We start from the raw sequence: 19,100 nt of genomic DNA, 5'->3' as shown, positions 1-19,100 counted from the left end.
AGGGACCAGTGAGCACCCACTGCTGTAGCAGCATCATCATCATCATCATCATCATCATCATCATCATCTCTGAGATGAGAGCGCATGTGTCCGTCGGTCGGTACTCCCAGGTCACCACGGAACGTAACGGGACCCGGATGATCCCGCTAAAACGGCGGAAGATTCTCTCTCTCTCTCTCGAGATCTCCTGACGACGACAGGCGACGGATTTCCGAGATTTCGACCCAAAGGGCCTTTCTTCCCTCCCTCCCTCCCCACCTCCAGCCACCGTCGAAAAGCGACGAAAGTATCGCCGCTGCCATATTAGCATGCAGCTGTTTACGATCACGTCCAGGCGGCCATCTGGTGGCTGGAATGGGAAGTTACGGCGCTGGAAAAGGGAGGAGGTGGTAGTCGCGCACAGGCGACTTCATCTGTCAACATCGTCGAAGGTGTAGTCGCGTCAAGGAGAGAGAGAGAGAGAGAGAGAGAGAGAGAGAGAGAGAGAGAGAGAGAGAGAGAGAGGAGTAATATGAGAGAGAAATGAGTAATGTGAGTGAGAGAGACTGGGAAAGAAAAAGAGGAATGAGAGAGAGAGAGAGAGAGAATTGAGGAATGAAAGAGAGAGAGAGAAAGGAGGTATGAGAGAGAGAGAGAGAAAGAGAGAAACGAGGAATGAGAGAGAGAGAGAGAGAGAGAGAGAGAGAGAGAGAGAGAGAGAGAGAGAGAGAGAGAGAGAGAGAAAGGAGGTATGAGAGAGAGAAAGAGAGAATCGAGGAATGAGAGAGAGAGAGAGAGAAGGAGAGAATCGAGGAGAGAGAGAGAGAGAGAGAGAGAGAGAGAGAGAGAGAGAGAGAGAGAGAGAGAGAGAATTGAGGAATGTGTGAGAAAAAAGTGAATCGAGGAATGTGAGAGAATGAGAGAATCGAGGAATGAGAGAGAGAGAGAGAGAGAGAGAGAAAGGAGGTATGAGAGAGAGACAGAGAGAGAAGGAGAGAATCGAGGAATGACAGAGAGAGAGAGAGAGAGAGAGAGAGAGAGAGAGAGAGAGAGAGAGAGAGAGAGAGAGAGAGAGAAGGGCTGGCCCTGTCTTCAAATTTCATGAATAAAAAGTGTGGTGGGAGCTTTCACATGATTTCCTCAGAAGGGCCCATCACGTTTCAATCGCTCCTGCCGTAGGTTTCTCTTAATATTCCCGGGCCACTTTGATTGACGACCCCGCGCCGGTTGAAATATGAATAAGGGGGACACTGCCGTCGGGTCCATTTGAAAATTCGTCCTCTCTCAAAGTGTCGTGCATGATAATGGAATGAAAAAGTAAAAAAAAAAAAAAATTAAAAGAACGATGGAAGACAGGAGACTTACAGAAAACTGATTTATGGTAAGATTCAAAAGTGACGTCAGTTGCACAGGTCATTTACCTAGTTCAAATGTATGTGACGGACCTGCACCTATTTCAGCTTAATAGGTTTTGACCTATTTTCGCGCATGATATTGGAATGAAAAAATAAAAAAAAAAAAAATAAAAAGACAGAAGACAAGAGACTTACAGAAAACTGATTTATGGTAACTCAGAAGTGGCGTCAGTTTCAAAGGTCATTTACCTAGTTTTCACATGCATTTTTGTGACTAACCTGCACCTATTTTGGCTTAATAGGTCGTGACCTATTTTCGCTTGCTTCTAAAAGGCAGTAACACGTAAATATCGATAGTACTGTCCTTTGTCATTTTAGTGAGATATGCAACTAAAATAATAGTCTTTCTACATGGAAATACCATTGGGAGGGTGGGTAGAGCTCTCGGCTAGCACGCTGTTGGCCCAGCGTTCGACTCTCCGACCGGCCAGTGAAGAATTAGACGAATTTATTTCTGGTGATAGAAATTCATTTCTCGTTATAAAGTGGTTCCGATTCCACAATAAGTTGTAGGTCCCGTTGCTAGGTAACCAGCTGGTTCTTAGCCACGTAAAATGAATTTAATCCCTCGGGCCAGCCCTAGAAGAGCTGTTAATCAGCTCAGTGGTCTGGTTAAACTAAAATATATTTTTTATATGGAAATACCTGAGGTGGATCTTGGTTTTCAAAAAAAGAGAAAAATACTGTTGATTAAACAAGAAACCATTTAAAAACAAAAGGGAGAAAGGTGAAACGGTTTTCTGAAGCAATTTCAAAGAGGATTTCAAAGACTGACACAACCTAAAGTAGAATTCCGTATATATATATATATATATATATATATATATATATATATATATATATATATATATATATATATATATATATATATATATATATATACATATACATATGTGTGTGTGTGTGTGTGTGTGTGTGTGTGTGAGGAGACAACAGCAAAATTCCCCAGCATATATGCATGGAAAAATATTTAAATAAACAACAATGGCAACTACCTGGGATCCATTTTTGCTGGAATATTATTATTCTTGATAAATGTGAGGGACAAACACTCGCAGACCATAGAGAGAGAGAGAGAGAGAGAGAGAGAGAGAGAGAGAGAGAGAGAGAGAGAGAGAGAGAGAGAAGCAAAGTCCTCGCTGTTTGCTACACCGCCACCCACAGGTAACTCTGCGCTTAACTATATATTTCCCTTTCGTATAAACACGCGAAATCCCGTTTTGCAAACGGGCCACCCTAACATTCCCTCAGCACCAAAGACAAACATGTCAAACATTCTCCACCCTTCTTCGGGAATGTTTGTCCGCGCGGGAGCTTTCCTCCCTACCGAAGGAGAAGTATCCAAGACCTTTGAATCACCTTCGGCAGGAGGGATTCTCTCTCTCTAAAAACTCGAAGCTTCTCTTTTGGAAGATCGTATATTGTAATCTCCCCCACAGGTTCCTCTCTAATCCTGCCGCGGCTCCTGCTGGAAGTTACGAGTGTTTGACCGCATTAGTGGTTTTCCAAAAAGGGGCTCTGGCCACCCCATTAGGGCGTTTACTCCGGGTCAGGCCCTTGGGATTTCCACCTTTGTCGACGCGTTTGCACGGTAGCTCCGAAAACCCCTCGTTCGTAAATATAATTGCTATCACTTATCTTTATGGTTGGGTTCAGAATTCGCCTGATTTACTTTAATCAGAATTATTTTTCTAAATGGTTCTGCAATCATTCTTCTTGCCGTTACGCAGGCTAATCATGTCATGTTTTCATGTTTTCTTTGTTTAGTATCTCTCTCTCTCTCTCTCTCTCTCTCTCTCTCTCTCTCTCTCTCTCATCTGATATCAGCCAGGTTATTCATATTCATTCATTATTTGAATTCATATTCATTCACTATTTGTATGACTTCAATGGCAGCTAATGCAACTTGCTAATATGCGGACAAACCTGAACATTCAGACCACAATTATCTAAATAGATTATTTTCTTATGCATAATCTAAGCCACTCAACCACGCTGCAATCCATAGCTATATAAGGTGATTTATAAGAATTTTTTGTTTTTACTCTTGAAACTATTTCTTCATTAAGTTCCTTGTAATTTATAGAATATTTTTTTCTACTCTTGCCATTTCTTTATTAGTCAACCTCACTGCAATCCATATTGATATACTTTCTTTTAATCTTGAAACTCGTTATAAGGGTGATTTATATGAATACTTTTTTTCCTCTTGAAAATCTTTCTTGATTAGGGTGATTTATATTAAAAATTTTTTTACCCTTGAAACCATTTCTCTATTAAGATGATTTATAGGAAATTTTTTCTTTACTCTTGAAACTCTTTCTCTATTAAGGTGATTTATAGGAATATTTTTCTTTGCTCTTGAAAGCATTTCTCTATTAAGGTGATTTATAGACAGTTTTTTTTTCACTCTTGAAACCATTTCTCTATTAAGATGATTTATAGGAAAATTTTTCTTTACTCTTGAAACTCTTTCTCTATTAAGGTGATTTATAGAAATATCTTTTTTTTTTTTACTCTTGAAACCATTTCTCTATTAAGATGATTTATGGGAAAATTTTTCTTTAGTCTTGAAACTCTTTCTCTATTAAGATGATTTATAGAAATATCTTTTTTTTACTCTTGAAACCATTTCTCTTTTGAGGTGATTTATATGAATACTTTTTTCCTCTTGAAAATCTTTCTTGATTACGGTGGTTTATATTAATAATTTTTAACTCTTGAAACTATTTCTCTATTAAGATGATTTATATGAAACCATTTCTCTATTGAGGTGATTTATATGAATACTTTTTTCCTCTTGAAAATCTTTCTTAAGGTGATTTATATTAATATTTTTTTAACTCTTGAAACCATTTCTCTATTAAGATGATTTATAGGAGGAATATTTTGCTTTACTCTTAGTTCCTCGTTAAGCGAGTCGATAGAGTTGTGGACTAGCACTCGCTAGGCCCGAGTTCGAGTCTCCGACCGTCTAATGAAGAATTAGAGGAATTTATTTTTGGAGATAGAAATTCATTTCTCACTACAATGTGGTTCGGATTCCACAGTAAGCTGTAGGTCCCGTTGCTAAGTAACCAATTGGTTCTTAGCCACGTAAAATAAGTCTAATCCTTCGGGCCAGGCCCTAGGAGAGCTGTTAATCAGCTCAGTGGTCTGGTAAAACTAAGGTATACTGTTTTTTCTTTACTCTTGAAACTCTTTCTCTATTAGGGTGATTTATAGAAATATCTTTTTTTACTCTTGAAACCATTTCTCTATTAAGGTGATTTATATGAATACTTTTTTTCTCTTCAAAATATTTCTTGATTAACGTGATTTATATTAACATTTTTTTTTTTTTTTGTCTTAAAACCATTTCTCTACTAAGGTGATTTGCAGGAATATTTTTTACTCTTGAAAGCACTTCTCTATTAAGATGATTTATAGGAATATTTTTATTTACTCTTGAAACCATTTCCATATTAAGGTGATTTATAGAATACTTTTTTCTCTTGAAAATCTTTCTTGATTAAGGTAATTTATAAGAATTTTTTTTTACTCTTGAAAGCATTTCTCTATTAAGGTGATTTATAGGAATATTTTTATTTGCTCTTGAAACCATTTCTCTGTTAAGATGATTTACAGGAATATTTTTCTTTACTCTTGAAACTTCCTTTATTAAGGCGTTCACTATCAACAAAGGACAATTTATTGGACGAATTTATTGTGACCCCCTAAGGTCAATACTTCAAAGATCATTTGATACCAGAGGCTTGTGTTATTTTTTTTTTTTATTTCGACAATTTAAATCAGACTCTCTCTCAATGAGTATTTCATAATCCCATCAATGAAAGTCTTCTTTCTTAAGTTTACCAATTTTCTATGAGCCCCTTGGATTAGAAAGTGTGTTAGATTATAAAAGATATAAGTGATATACAGACTTTCATACACAACTTACATACACACGCACATATATGTATGTATGTGTGTATATAATGTATGTATATATATATATATGTATATATATATATATATATATATATATATATATATATATATATATATATATATATGTGTGTGTGTGTGTGTGTATATATACTTACAATATATATATACTGTACATATATGAATATACAGATAGATAGATAGATGGATAGATAGATGTGTAAATATATAAAAAAAAAAAGAGAGAGAGAGAGAGAGAGAGAGAGAGAGAGAGAGTATTCAACCTCAAAAGGCAATAACAGCAAGCAAGCACAGAACAGCAGATAATCCCTTGAACCCATTTATTCAAGCAAACACTTCAAAGCACGTCATAGATCCTGTTCCCTTTAAACAAAAAAAAAATTTAAAAAGGTAAAAAAAAGTTTTTAAAAGCCCCTCAGGACTTTAACAAAAATAATTAAAATAAAAAAAGGAGAGGAGGAGGAACCTAAAGGGAAAACTAATATTTATTTACTTAAAAAAATTTTTTTAGATATAAATAAAAAATCATTAAAAGGCTCTTAGGACTCAAAATCAAAAAAATTAAAAAAGAAAGAAAACGAGAGGGGAGGGAACTAAAGGGAAAACTAATATTTATTTCCACTTCCTTCTACGGGATTTCCATACAAGGAAACCTCCCCCCCACCAACAACCCCCGCCACCTATGAATGGTCTCATCTAATAAAAGGAAGTTTACGACGGTCGTAAAATTCATCTCGCAAATTGGCGCAAGGGAATCGTACACCGAGCGCATACATCGTCAGGCAGGGCAGCAGACTTGCGTCCATTGCTCGTGCCACGCTCTCCTAACCTCTATACCCATGCCCATACCCATCCCTGGGTCCAGGGCACCCTCCCTAGTTCCAGGGATCCCAGGCATCCACCCCCCAAAACTCCCACCTCCCAGCCGTCCAACTCCGCTGCATCCGGAATCTTAGCTGATTCTCCTCTCGACGTTACCTCAACCATCCAACAATCCCTCCTCCCACCCCTCCCCTCCTCCTCCTCCTCCTCCCTCTCTCCTTCATCCATTCCCTCTCTACCTCCGTCACTTCTTCCTTCTCTCCCCCCTCCACCTCCCCCTAGTCCTTCTCCCCTCCTCCTCCTCCTCCTCCTCCTCCCTCTCCTTCATCCATTCCTTCCCTACCTCCGTCACTTCTTCCTTCTCTTCCTCCTCCTCCTCCCCATAGTCCTTCTCCCCTCCTCCTCTTCCTCCTTCTCTTCCTCCTCCTCCCTCTCTCCTTCATCAATTCCTTCCCTACCTCCGTCACTTCTTCCTTCTCTCCCCCCTCCACCTCCCCCCTAGTCCTTCTCCCCTCCTCCTCCTCCTCCTCCTCCTCCTCCTCCTCCTCCTCCTCCTCCTCCTCCTCCTCCTCCTCCATCTCTCCTTCATCCATTCCTTCCCTACCTCCGTCACTTCTTCCTTCTTTCCCTCCTCCTCCTCCCCTAGTCCTTCTCCCCTCCTCCTCTTCCTCCTCCATCCTCTCTCCTTCATCAATTCCTTCCCTACCTCCGTCACTTATTCCTTCTCTCCCTCCTCCACCTCCCCCCTCGTCCTCCTCCTTCATCCATTCCTTCTCTACCTTCTCCACCACTTCATTCTTCTCTTTTTCCTCTTCCTCCACCAGCACCATCACTCCACCCCACCAAACTCCTCTCCCTCCAACACAATCTCCCCAACCCCTCTCCCTCCAACGCAATCCCCACCCCCACCATTCCCCACCCATTCTCCGGCATTCTCCGCGGGCGTTATGGCAAGAATGCCAGGTTATATTAGAGGATCATTTTATCAAGCTGAAATTTAAAACAAGTGTGAGTTATAAATATTTTAATAGATTGTATAACTTGCACTGTTGTGGGGAATTATAACCAGAGGTTATAAACTGTTGTGGAATGAAATGTAAATGTGTTATTAATCAAAATATGCGAATCGAGGTATATAAATCACTCTCTCTCTCTCTCTCTCTCTCTCTCTCTCTCTCTCTCTCTCTCTCTCTCTCTCTCTTCGTTAAGGAATAAAATATGAATGTGTTATCAAACATAACATAGGAATCAAGATATAGAACCGCTCTCTCTCTCTCTCTCTCTCTCTCTCTCTCTCTCTCTCTCTCTCTCTCTCTCTCTCTCTCTCTCTTCGTTAAGGAAATGTAAATGTGTTATCAAACAAAACATATGAATCGAGATACAGAACCTCTCTCTCTCTCTCTCTCTCTCTCTCTCTCTCTCTCTCTCTCTCTCTCTCTCATGTATAGATAAGTGTTATTCTTGGGGCTTCTTATGTCGACAGAGGTGATAAATTGAAGGCAACCTCATTCAGATGTTTTATTTTATTCTATCTTTATTAGAATACTGTTCAGTTCACTGGATCTTTTAATAGTACGACCTGACCATATTTAATATTCAATAAGCTTTAAGCGTCATTTCAACAGGGGAATTGTAGTTCCCGGATTTGTAAGGTTAGTGCGCACTACTTGTCACTTGACCTCCTCACAAGTGTGGGATAATTTTGAACCAGCATCAAGTTTTATACTTAAATCATCCTCAACAATGGCAGTGAAATGGTACAGTATCTTTACAGTATGTAGATAGTGTATGGGTGCGCTATCTATTATGAATTATGACTATATATATATATATATATATATATATATATATATATATATATATATATATATATATATATATATATATATATATATATATATATATTATATATATTTATATATATATAATGTCTTTTCCTATAATACCACAGTGTAATATGAATATAAAAAAAAGGCCCATATAACACTATTAAACGTTGCAACCATATATTTCGGGCACTTGCTTCTGTGCCCCTGTTCACTGGTGACCTGCATACCATCGGGGACAATGCCACACCTACATATGTTTTGTATATATACCCTTGTAACATCTTATCTGTCCATATTCTACCAGTGAACAGGGGCACAGAAGCAAGTGCCCGAAATATATGGTTGCAACGTTTAATAGTGTTTTATGGGCCTTTATATATATATATATATATATATATATATATATATATATATATATATATATATATATATATATGTGTGTGTGTGTGTGTGTGTATTTTATATTTAAAAATATATATATATATATAATTTATATACTAATATATAAATATATATATATATATATATATATATATATATATATATAGATATATATATATATATATATATATATATATATATATATATATTGCATATACATATAAATATATACTACACTGTATATACATGTGTGCACATGTATATACATACATACATACATTACATACATGTGTGCATGTGTGTGTGTACATACGTTCTCCTTAATATGGTGGCTCTAAAGATAATGCAAATAAGGTGAAGAAAAGGATTGTATTAATATAACATGGCAACAAAAAACTACAACCGTCAAGTGGGTATTTAATATAAATCGGTGTTAAACTTCCCTAATCTCACTAACAATAAATTACAAAATCATATGACAGCTCTACACAGAGTGAAACAATCTTCTTTCCCCGAAATCCCAAAAAGAAGTTAAGATTTTTTTTTTTTTTTTGCCATCATTAATCTTCCCCAGCAGGGGGGTAGTGCCGTCAATGCACCTCATACGGTGCACTGCAGGCATTACTTAAGGTTCTTTGCAGCGTGTCTTCGGCCCCTAGCTGCAACCCCTTTCGTTCCTTTTACTGTGCCTACTTTCATATTCTCTTTCTTCCATCTTGCTTTCGATCCTCTCCTAACCATTGATTCATAGTGCAACTGCTTTGAGGTTTTCCTCCTGTTACACCTTTCAAACCTTGTACTGTCAATTTCCGTTTCAGCGCTAAATGACCTCATAGGTTCCAGTGCTTGGCCTTTGGCCTAAATTCTATATTCAATTCAATTAATTATCTTCACACTACTTGCAAGTATTCCACTACAATAAATCCAAAAAATTGCAATCAGTAAGAATTGCGAGAGCCCTTCTGAGGTGTCCGTAAAGCAAGCAAATGGGTCTGTTCCATTTTTTCCTCCCCTATCGTACTTTCTCTTCCTTTCTTTCCTTCTTCCCCCTTTCTTACTTTTAAGAGCTCGCCCCCCTTTCACTCAACTTTTGTTGTTATTGTTTTCGTTATTAGATTAACTGGGCTCTGTGCCAGCGCTGGTTTGGGCAACTCCATATTGACAAATAGAACACGCCAGTTTCCATTTGCGCATTTCCCTGCTCTTGTGTTTTCTGCCCAGATAAAAGTTTCCTATCTAATAAGAGCTATTATAAAATACGAAAAGGAATAGGGACATTAAAACCAAGACGTTTTTTGCAAATGATGGTTACTCGTGTCATGCGAAAAAATAAAAAAACTTATAAAACTCGAAGCGAAAGGAACAGTTCCCAATAAAACGCACCCGACCTTTCCCGCTTGAATTCGTCCCCAAATAAAATCTTCATCTGTAATAAGAAGTATTATAAAATACAAAAAGGAACAGGAACATTTAAAACAAGGCGTTCTTTGCAAATGATAGTTACTCGTATCATACGAAAAAAATTTTATAAAACTCGAAGCGAAAGGAACAGTTACCAACAAAACGCAACCGACCTTTCCCGCTTTAATTCTTCCCCGGAATTCTTTCCCGAAACATACGATTAATTGTTCCCTTCTTCGGAAAGAAACTCTGTTTCCGTTCACGACAGACTCGGGTCTAAATTTTCCTCGTTTTCATGTTCTTTTCTATTTTCGTTCTGCTTCCAAACACAACTAGAACATCCATTAGCAGCAAAAGTAAAAAAAAAAAATAATTTAAATTAAAGATACTTGAGAGAATTTTCGAATTTCTTACATGGAATTTGAGTTGCCTACTCTTGCTTTTTCAGAGCAAAATTACGTGTTTGTGTATCTCTGAAACAAAGAGAAAAATGAAATTTAGCGGAAATAATAATAATAATAATAATAAATAATAATAATAATAATAATAATAATAATAATAATAATAATTTGAGATATCCTCTGTTATATTTAATAAATTAGAAATAGCATCACTTTCTCATATCTAGATCGGATGATATCTAAGATATAAATTATATTAAGTTCAATGCAAAAATACAATTTTGAATAATAATAATAATAATAATAATAATAATAATAATAATAATAATAATAATAATAATAATAATAATAATAATAATAATAATAATAATAATAATAATAATAATAATAATAATAATAATAATAATAATAATAATAATAATAATAATAATTAATTTATAATTTTAGATATCACTCCGTTAATTTAGATCAAATTAAAAATATTATAACTTTAATTTTGAAAATCGGAATATGTCCAAAATAATATAATTAATAATAATTTTGAAAATTATTAATAATAATAATAATAATAATAATAATAATAATAATAATAATAATAATAATAATAAATAATAATAATAATAATAAATGCAAATCTGGAGGTCTTCAACTATAATAAAATATTTTAAAACTTGCTGAACGAACTAAAACACACCTTGATTTGTAATTTGCTTTTTAATAAAATTCTCTTATTTCCAATTAGAACCTGCCCAGTGATTTCATATTATTACGAAAACAGTAAAAAACAAAAAAATAACAAAAATAGAAAACATCAAATTAATTACACTTTTCCACGCGCGGGAGGGATTACGCCCGAACACATTTTTAATTTAACGTTTAAAAAGGAATACTTAACGCAGTTATTTAATGAGCCGTTAATAATTTGTCTAATATTTCTTTTTTTTTTTTTTTGGCTATTAGCCAACATAAGGGCTGTCGTGGTAAGTGTTCGTGTATTCTCTTTATAAATAATACATGATAAAAATACGATAATTAAGTCAAATCTGCTTAATTCCCATTTTCGAAAAACGAGTAGCCTATATACTGTATGTATGTATGTATGTATGTATGTATGTATGTATGTAGGTATGTAAGTATGTATATATGTAGGTATACAATATAGGTATGTATGTATGTATGTATGTATGTATGTATGTATGTATGTATGTAGGTGGATACGCATGTATGTAGGTATACACTGCATGTATGTATGTAGGTATACATTATGTATATGTATAAATTAGAGTCAATCTTTAAAAATTTAATACTAATCACATTCAAAATCGAAAATACACAGAAAAACCAGTTAATGTATATGCAAATATGTGTATGTATGTATTTATACACTTGAGTCTTGCTGTAAAAGCTGAATACTCAGCACAATTTGAACTGAAAAAACATCGAAAAACTAGGAAATATGTATGTATGTATGTATGTATGTATGTATGTATGTATGTATGTATGTATGTATGTATGTATGTATACACCCGGTATATGTATAAATATTCAGTGATAGAAAAAAGTTAAAATCTTTGAGTTTATGTATGTATGTATGTATGTATGTATGTATGTATGTATGTATGTATGTATGTATGTATGTATGTATGTATGTATATAAGTAAACACTATAAACTTGCTGTAAAAACTGAGTACCCGGTGCGATAAAAAAAAAACAAAAGTAAAAAATGCGCAGAACTTCCTTAGGCGCAATCGAGTTTTCTGTACAACGTATAACCAAGGCCATCGAAAATAGATCTATCTTTCGGTGGTCTCGGTATAGTGCTGTATAAGCCCCTGCCAATGAAACTCGAACCACGGCCGGTGGTGGCCTATCCTATATCGTTGCCAGAAGCACAATTATGGCTAACTTTAACCTTAAACAAAATAAAAACTACTGAGGCTAGAGGGCTGCAATTTGGTATGTTTGATGACTGGAGGGTGGGTGATCAACATACCAATTTGCAGCAGCCCTCTAGCCCCAGTAATTTTTAAGAAAAAAGGGGGGACATAAAAAATGCGGACAGAATAAAGTGCGGACGGACAGACAAAGCCAGCACAACAGTTTTCTTTAACAGAAAACTAAAGGATAGCAAAACAAAACAAAAGACTATAACATGCAAGGAACTTTCAATTTTCACTTACCTTTCGTTGCAAGGTGAAAGAATTCCGAAGAGAGTATATTTGAGTTAAACCCCTCACACGCTATCACACAGTTTAAATACCGCTTAGAAAGTTTTATCCAATCTTTACTGCAGTCTTTTTACATTTTCAGCCCTTCAAATTATATTTCCTTTTGGGGGCAAGTTACAGCCACTTTCTAAGTGTCCACTAATCACTTTCATAAGTTAATCAAGTTAATCCTTTTCTGTATTTGACTTTCGTAAGTCAATTAAGTTCATTATTTTCTGTATTTCACTTTCATAAGTCAGTCAAGTTAATCCTTTTCTGTATTACACTTTCATAAGTTAATTAAGTTAATCCTTTTCTGTATTTGACTTTTCATAAGTCAATCAAGTTAATCCTTTTCTGTATTACACTTTCATAAGTTAATTAAGTTAATCCTCTTCTGTATTTCACTTTCGTAAGTTAATTTTCTGTCTTGCACTTTATGTTATCACCGACTTTCGTTCATATTTTTCAATAGTTCAAATTTTCAAAACGAACGTTTTCATCCCTTATCAATCATCCAGAGTCCATATACAATCTAGCATAAATAACACTTATTTACTTAATAAAATTTTCACTCTGAATAAATTATTCATATAAATATTTATATAAATACTAACACACTTTCAACAACGTTATTATCATAAGTTCTCTAAGTCATAGACTTTCTAGCTTTCTAAATCAACGTTAACATTAGTATTAATATAATTATTATTTTTCTTATGAAGTGTTAAGCTTTCACTAAGATAACCAACCTGTAAAGAGAATTTAGTTACGTGTCAAAAACATTTAAAAGCATCGGAAAAGTTATTTTATTTTGTCCATGAATCTAGATAGATAAAAAGATAAATGGATAGATAGACACAGATATTTAGATAGATAGATAAAGAGAAAAGATAGATATTTAGATAGATAGATAAAGAGAAAAAGACAGACACATAGACAGATACTTAATAGACAGATACATAGATAGAGGAAAAGACAGATAAATAGATAGATAAAGAGAAAAAGACAGACAGATAGACAGTTAGATAAACAGATAAAGCGAAAAAGACAGATAAATGGATAGATAGATAGAGAGATAGATAAATAGAGATAAAGAGAAAAAGACAGACATATAGGCAGATAGAGAGAGAGCCGAAAAGAGATAGATAAAGAGAAAAAGACAGATAGATAGATTGATAGATAGATAGATAGATAGATAACTATAAAAAGATAGATAGATAGATAGATAGGTAAAGAGAAAGAGATAGACAGATAAATAGGCAGATAAAGATAAAGACAGATACATAGATATACAGATATTGATAGATAGATAGATATTTAGATAAAGAGAAAAAGACAGATAGATAGATAGACAGATAAAAAGAAAAAGACAGATAGATAGATAGACAGAGACAGATAAATCGGTTGAAAATAGATAGATAATAGATAGATTGATAGATAGATAGATAGATAGATAGATAGATAAATAGATAGATAGATAGATAGATAGATAGACAGACAGAGAAAACAGACAGATAAATAGATCAATAGATAACAGCAAATCAAACGAAGTCTTCTGCAGACTCAAGTCATGGGAAGTCTCCCCACGGGAGGGATGTTTCGACAAGGGACGTCATCAATGGCAACGGGGGATTGATCGCCACGATGCATGCTGATTGGACCGACACAGGAGAGATGAGCTTATCAGCTGGATTAAGGAATCTCTTCTTTCATTTTTTTTATTATTTTTTTCCGTTATTTACTTATATAACATATTCATCAAACGTCATGTATACAGCATAAGCATGAATATACAGCATTCCTGAGTATATATATATATATATATATATATATATATATATATATATATATATATATATATATATACTCACACACATATACATATATGTGTGTGTGTGCGCTCGCGCGCGTCTGTTTACGGGTAAATTGTGTAAATAAATTTTTTTACCAAATATCGATAGACAGCATGATGTATACCCGAAAAATAACTGAAAATATATCCCTTCAAAATATATCCCCTTCTTGCAACACACTTAAGAACAAATAACCAAATGGAGAGAGAGAGAGAGAGAGAGAGAGAGAGAGAGAGAGAGAGAGAGAGAGAGAGAGAGAGAGAGAGAGGGCAATGGGTATACTTCAGCCCCTTCCAATGACCTCTGAAAGGTTCCATTGGATTATTTAAGACAAGAATAAAATACTTCAAAACGAAAAACCATTTTTCAAGTTCCTTAACCAAATGAACGCCAATATACATACATATATCCATACATACATACATACATACATACATACATACATACATACATACATACACACGGCGTGTAGCTAAAGATACAAAAAAAAATTCAATACGAAAAGCTATATCTCTAACCCCTTAACCAATGAACGCCAACATCCATACACACACACACACGTAAATACATACATACACACACATATACGTACATCCACACACACACGCGCATGCGCCTAACGCCCTTTGTCAACATGTCTCCCGAATCTTTTTTTTATCTCCACTTTTCATTAAGACTATAATATCCTCCCTGTTCCGGCCCCTTAAAAATCCGGGGCCCATTTTACGCGAGTTATACGTTGTCGGGGGAAAACACGACACAAATTAGTTCTGGTGTCATTTCGTAGGCAAAAAAATCTACAGATATATAAGTGATGGATGATGCTGTCTTCACCGGCAATATTCTCGGGTGTCGCCTGTGGTAAGTACTTCATTACAACCAAAATAATAATAAATGAATAAATAAACAAATTTATAATAAACAAGAATATACAACTAACATTATATGTGATAAAAAGTGACCAGTAAATTCTGTATGTATGTATGTATGTATGTATGTATGTATGTATGTATGTATGTATATATATATATATATATATATATATATATATATATATATATATATATATACATATATATAATGTATTATATATATAATATATATATTAAATATATATATACTGTATATATATACATAATATATATATATATATATATATATATATATATATATATATATATATATATATATATATATATATATATATATATATATATATATATATATTATATTCTTCGTATTTCTAGTCGTGAAAATGAAATTAAAAAAGACACGCAAAGTTAAACTTCTCTCCAACACCCTCCATCTTTACTAGCTTTCTACTTCTTCTTCTTCTTCTTCTTCTTCTTCTTCTTCTTCTTCTTCTTCAGCTTTTCAAGCAAAAGCAACACCACCCATGTTCACTTATATACCTGGCGCTGGCAATCACCAGGCAGCTGTGAGTTGCCGGCATTCAATAATCACTTATCAGTTCATTAGGGCGCCTTTCATCAACATGGCCGCTGGGTCCCCACCCCCCCCCCCACCCCCAACTTCTCCTACCCGTCCCACGCACAGACCGGGAGTCTTCATTTAAGCACTCCAGCCAAAATTACTCGTTACGGGCAAAATTAACCATTCCCGGACTCAAATGATCCTCCCCGGTCTGGCCAAAATTAACCAAAATTAACCATCACGACCAATTAGTACGGAACGCATATAGGTCCCTTTGTTCTGCGGAGTGCCTTTCGTTCCGGCAGACGCAATAATGCCGCGGGAGTGGACGAATGAACGCGCTGATTTCAGGGCGAATGAACGCGCTCGCTGCGAGCGACGGGAGATGATGCGATGTGTCATGAAGTCTGGTCTATGTCATATTTCCGTCCTCTGGGAATGTTTAGCCTCGTTAAACTTACAGGATTTCGTTACCAATGTATTTAAACTAATGATGCTTTATATATATATATATATATATATATATATATATATATATATATATATATATATATATATATATATATATATATATATATATATATATATATATATATATATATATATTCCTATTTTATGTTACCTCTTTCTTATTTCTAACCTCCTCCTCCCATTCTTTTCCATCATCTCTACTTATCTTTAACGTCTCACCTCCTTTTTATTATCCATATTATTCCTCCTTTCCTCATCTTTCACTTCTTCCTCAAATTCCTATCTAAACTCTTTACATCTCACTCTCTCTCTTATTATTATCTTATATTTCATCTTAACACCTTCCTTGATCCTATTCACAATGCTGATCTCTCTCTCTCTCTCTCTCTCTCTCTCTCTCTCTCTCTCTCTCTCTCTCTCTCTCTCTCAATTTCTCCTTTCATCTCTCCTTCTCTCTTTGCCATCATCCTCCTCTTTTCCCTTTCCTCTTTCTTTTCTCTTCGGGATCATTTATTCATAAAATACCCACTTCATTCATGCCCTCCGTCCGTTAATGAAGTCATTACCTGTCCCCTCATTAATAAAAACAAACTATTTGCCCAGATACTTTTTCAAACGATTTATTATTATTAGTCTTGTTATCTTATTATAATCTTCTTCTTTTGCGGTCTAGGAATTCGCAGCTGTGTAAATGAAAGACGTTATTTTTTGTCAATTTCTATCCAGGTCTTTTTTTGACAATTTTTAAATTTTGGCAGCAGAAGGATTCTCTGATTTTCTAAATATATGTTATTGTCTTTAATGGCATTTTAAATTAAGAATAATCAATCCTGTTGTGGGGTATTTCAACCTGAAAGATACTCGGGAAACTATATATACACACACATATATATATATATATGTATATATATATGTATATATATATATATATATATATATATATATATATGTGTATGTATATATGCATATATATATTATATATATATATATATATATATATATATATATATATATATATATATATATATATATATATTTATAGCCATGTTTATATATTTCAATATATTTATAAATCATTTTAAGCTAGGAAAATACTACTCCCCTCACTGTAACGCGACTCATTAGTAAACATTTTAAAGTTCATGTGAGGAAAGTGTTGGTCTCTCTCCACCCAACGTTATTACCCGAATGCGATAAACACATTTTAAGCTAAAATTATAACATGTTTTCCTACTTTTATAACGCATCAATATATGTAGGAAAAATTTTAAGCTAATATCAGAAAATATTTTCCTATCTTTACACCGTAACAATTTTCGTAGCAAACATTTTGAGGCAGCGTTTCGAACTGTCCTATCTTTATGACGTAAGAGAATCTGCGGGAAACATTTTAGGCTAATGTTAGAAAATGTTATCCTTCCTTAAAACGCAACAATCTATGTAGGATACGTTTAAGCTAATTTAGGAAACATTTTCGACTAATATGAAAATGCGGTCCTGTTCCCATAACGCAACTTTATGCGAGAAACATTTTAAATTAATGTCAGAAACATTCTAAGCTTAAGTAGTACAAATTTCAAGTCAATATTACGAAAATAATGTCCTACGTTCCATGACAGCTTCGTTTCCTCATACCAACGTCATCATGCATGTGGTATGGAATTGGAATACAAAATTCAGGCAAAAGACCAATTGCTGGGGCATATGATGAGGTGGTCATTCAGCGCTGAAAGGGAAATTGAGAGTAAAGAAAGTCTGGCAGGTGGAACGGAAGGAGAAAGTTAAGTACACCTTAGTTTAACCAGACCACTGAGCTGAATAACAGCTCTCCTAGAGCTGGCCCAAACGATTAGATTTGTTTTACGTGGCTAAGAACCAATTGGTTACCTAGCAATGGGACCTACAGCTTAATGTGAAATCCGAACCACATTATAACGAGTAATGAATTTCTATCACCAGAAATAAATTTCTCTAATTCTTCATTGGCCGGTCAGAGAATCGAACGCGGGCCCAGCAGAGTGCTAGCCGAGAACGATACCAACCCGTCCAATGAGGAACCAGGCGGAAAACCTCGCAGTTGCGTTATGGAACAATTGTTAGGAGAGGGTAGAAAGTAAGGTGGAAGAAATGTACAGTAAAAAATGAAAGGGGTTGCAGCTAGGGGCCGAAGGGACGCTGCAAAGAACCTGAGTAATGCTTACAGTTCACCGCACGAGGTGCACTGACGGCACTGCCCAACTACGGTGTTTACCTTTTATGATTCTACGAGTATTACACTGGGCCAGGATTTAAACCCCGCCACCAAATACAGCCTTGGGAAAACTGAAAATAAAACTAACTGTCAGAAAATGAACTGAAAAAATTGTATATCAGAAAACAAAATAACTTCTACGCCTCATGAGAGAGAGAAAGCTATAGAAAACCAGAAGGTGTGACGACAATTCTACAAAGCAAGTTACAGATATTGCAATAGATTTCTTATAAAGAAAGCCAAGAAAGTTCTTCATTAGGAAGACAAACTCGGGGTAATTTACCTAGTCGTACAACTATTCCATCTTTTTTGTAAATCTACCCAGATTCCAAACTGATTAGAGAGAGGGCCACTGAATATTCTTTAACATGCGCGTGCACACTACATTTTTTTTAGTAAGATTTGCTCTAGGTAAAAGCTCTCTAGATAGATTAACCGGAAATGAGAGCGCTTTAACTAGAATCACTCACAAGTCTCCCGTTAGGGCTGTTTTAGGCTAACTGGTGCTTCAGTGTACACACGTGGTTCTGAGCTCTCTTCGAGACTGCTCAGGGTGAATTTCTTCACAGAATTGTCCTGTCTAGCTAGAGTGCTGCCTTCGAGATGTCATCCAGTGATAAATTCAAGTGAGATAGTGCTTAAACAATGCTCTAACTACAGCAATATGAAAGGTTTCCAGGAACTGTGGAATGTGTCATTGATTG

The 19,100-nt window shown here is 35.0% G+C and overlaps 2 protein-coding genes across 2 annotated transcripts in view; both read right to left on the bottom strand.

Annotated features, from left to right (window-relative positions):
* rk (rickets) overlaps positions 1 to 19,100 on the bottom strand; it is a 725,726-nt gene that overhangs the window by 620,968 nt on the left and 85,658 nt on the right. The window contains 1 exon segment of the mRNA XM_067084108.1: positions 12,358 to 13,136. The gene's annotated coding sequence lies outside the window, so the exon portion shown is untranslated.
* On the bottom strand, positions 6,443 to 7,087 carry LOC136827045 (sodium/potassium/calcium exchanger 1-like). Its single transcript, XM_067084794.1, has one exon. It carries the CDS (start codon positions 7,085 to 7,087, stop codon positions 6,443 to 6,445), a length of 645 nt encoding a protein of 214 aa, XP_066940895.1.

The sequence above is a fragment of the Macrobrachium rosenbergii genome, chromosome 41 (genome assembly GCF_040412425.1).
Source record: "Macrobrachium rosenbergii isolate ZJJX-2024 chromosome 41, ASM4041242v1, whole genome shotgun sequence".
NCBI lineage: Eukaryota > Metazoa > Arthropoda > Malacostraca > Decapoda > Palaemonidae > Macrobrachium > Macrobrachium rosenbergii.
This window is presented reverse-complemented; position numbering and strand designations above follow the sequence as displayed.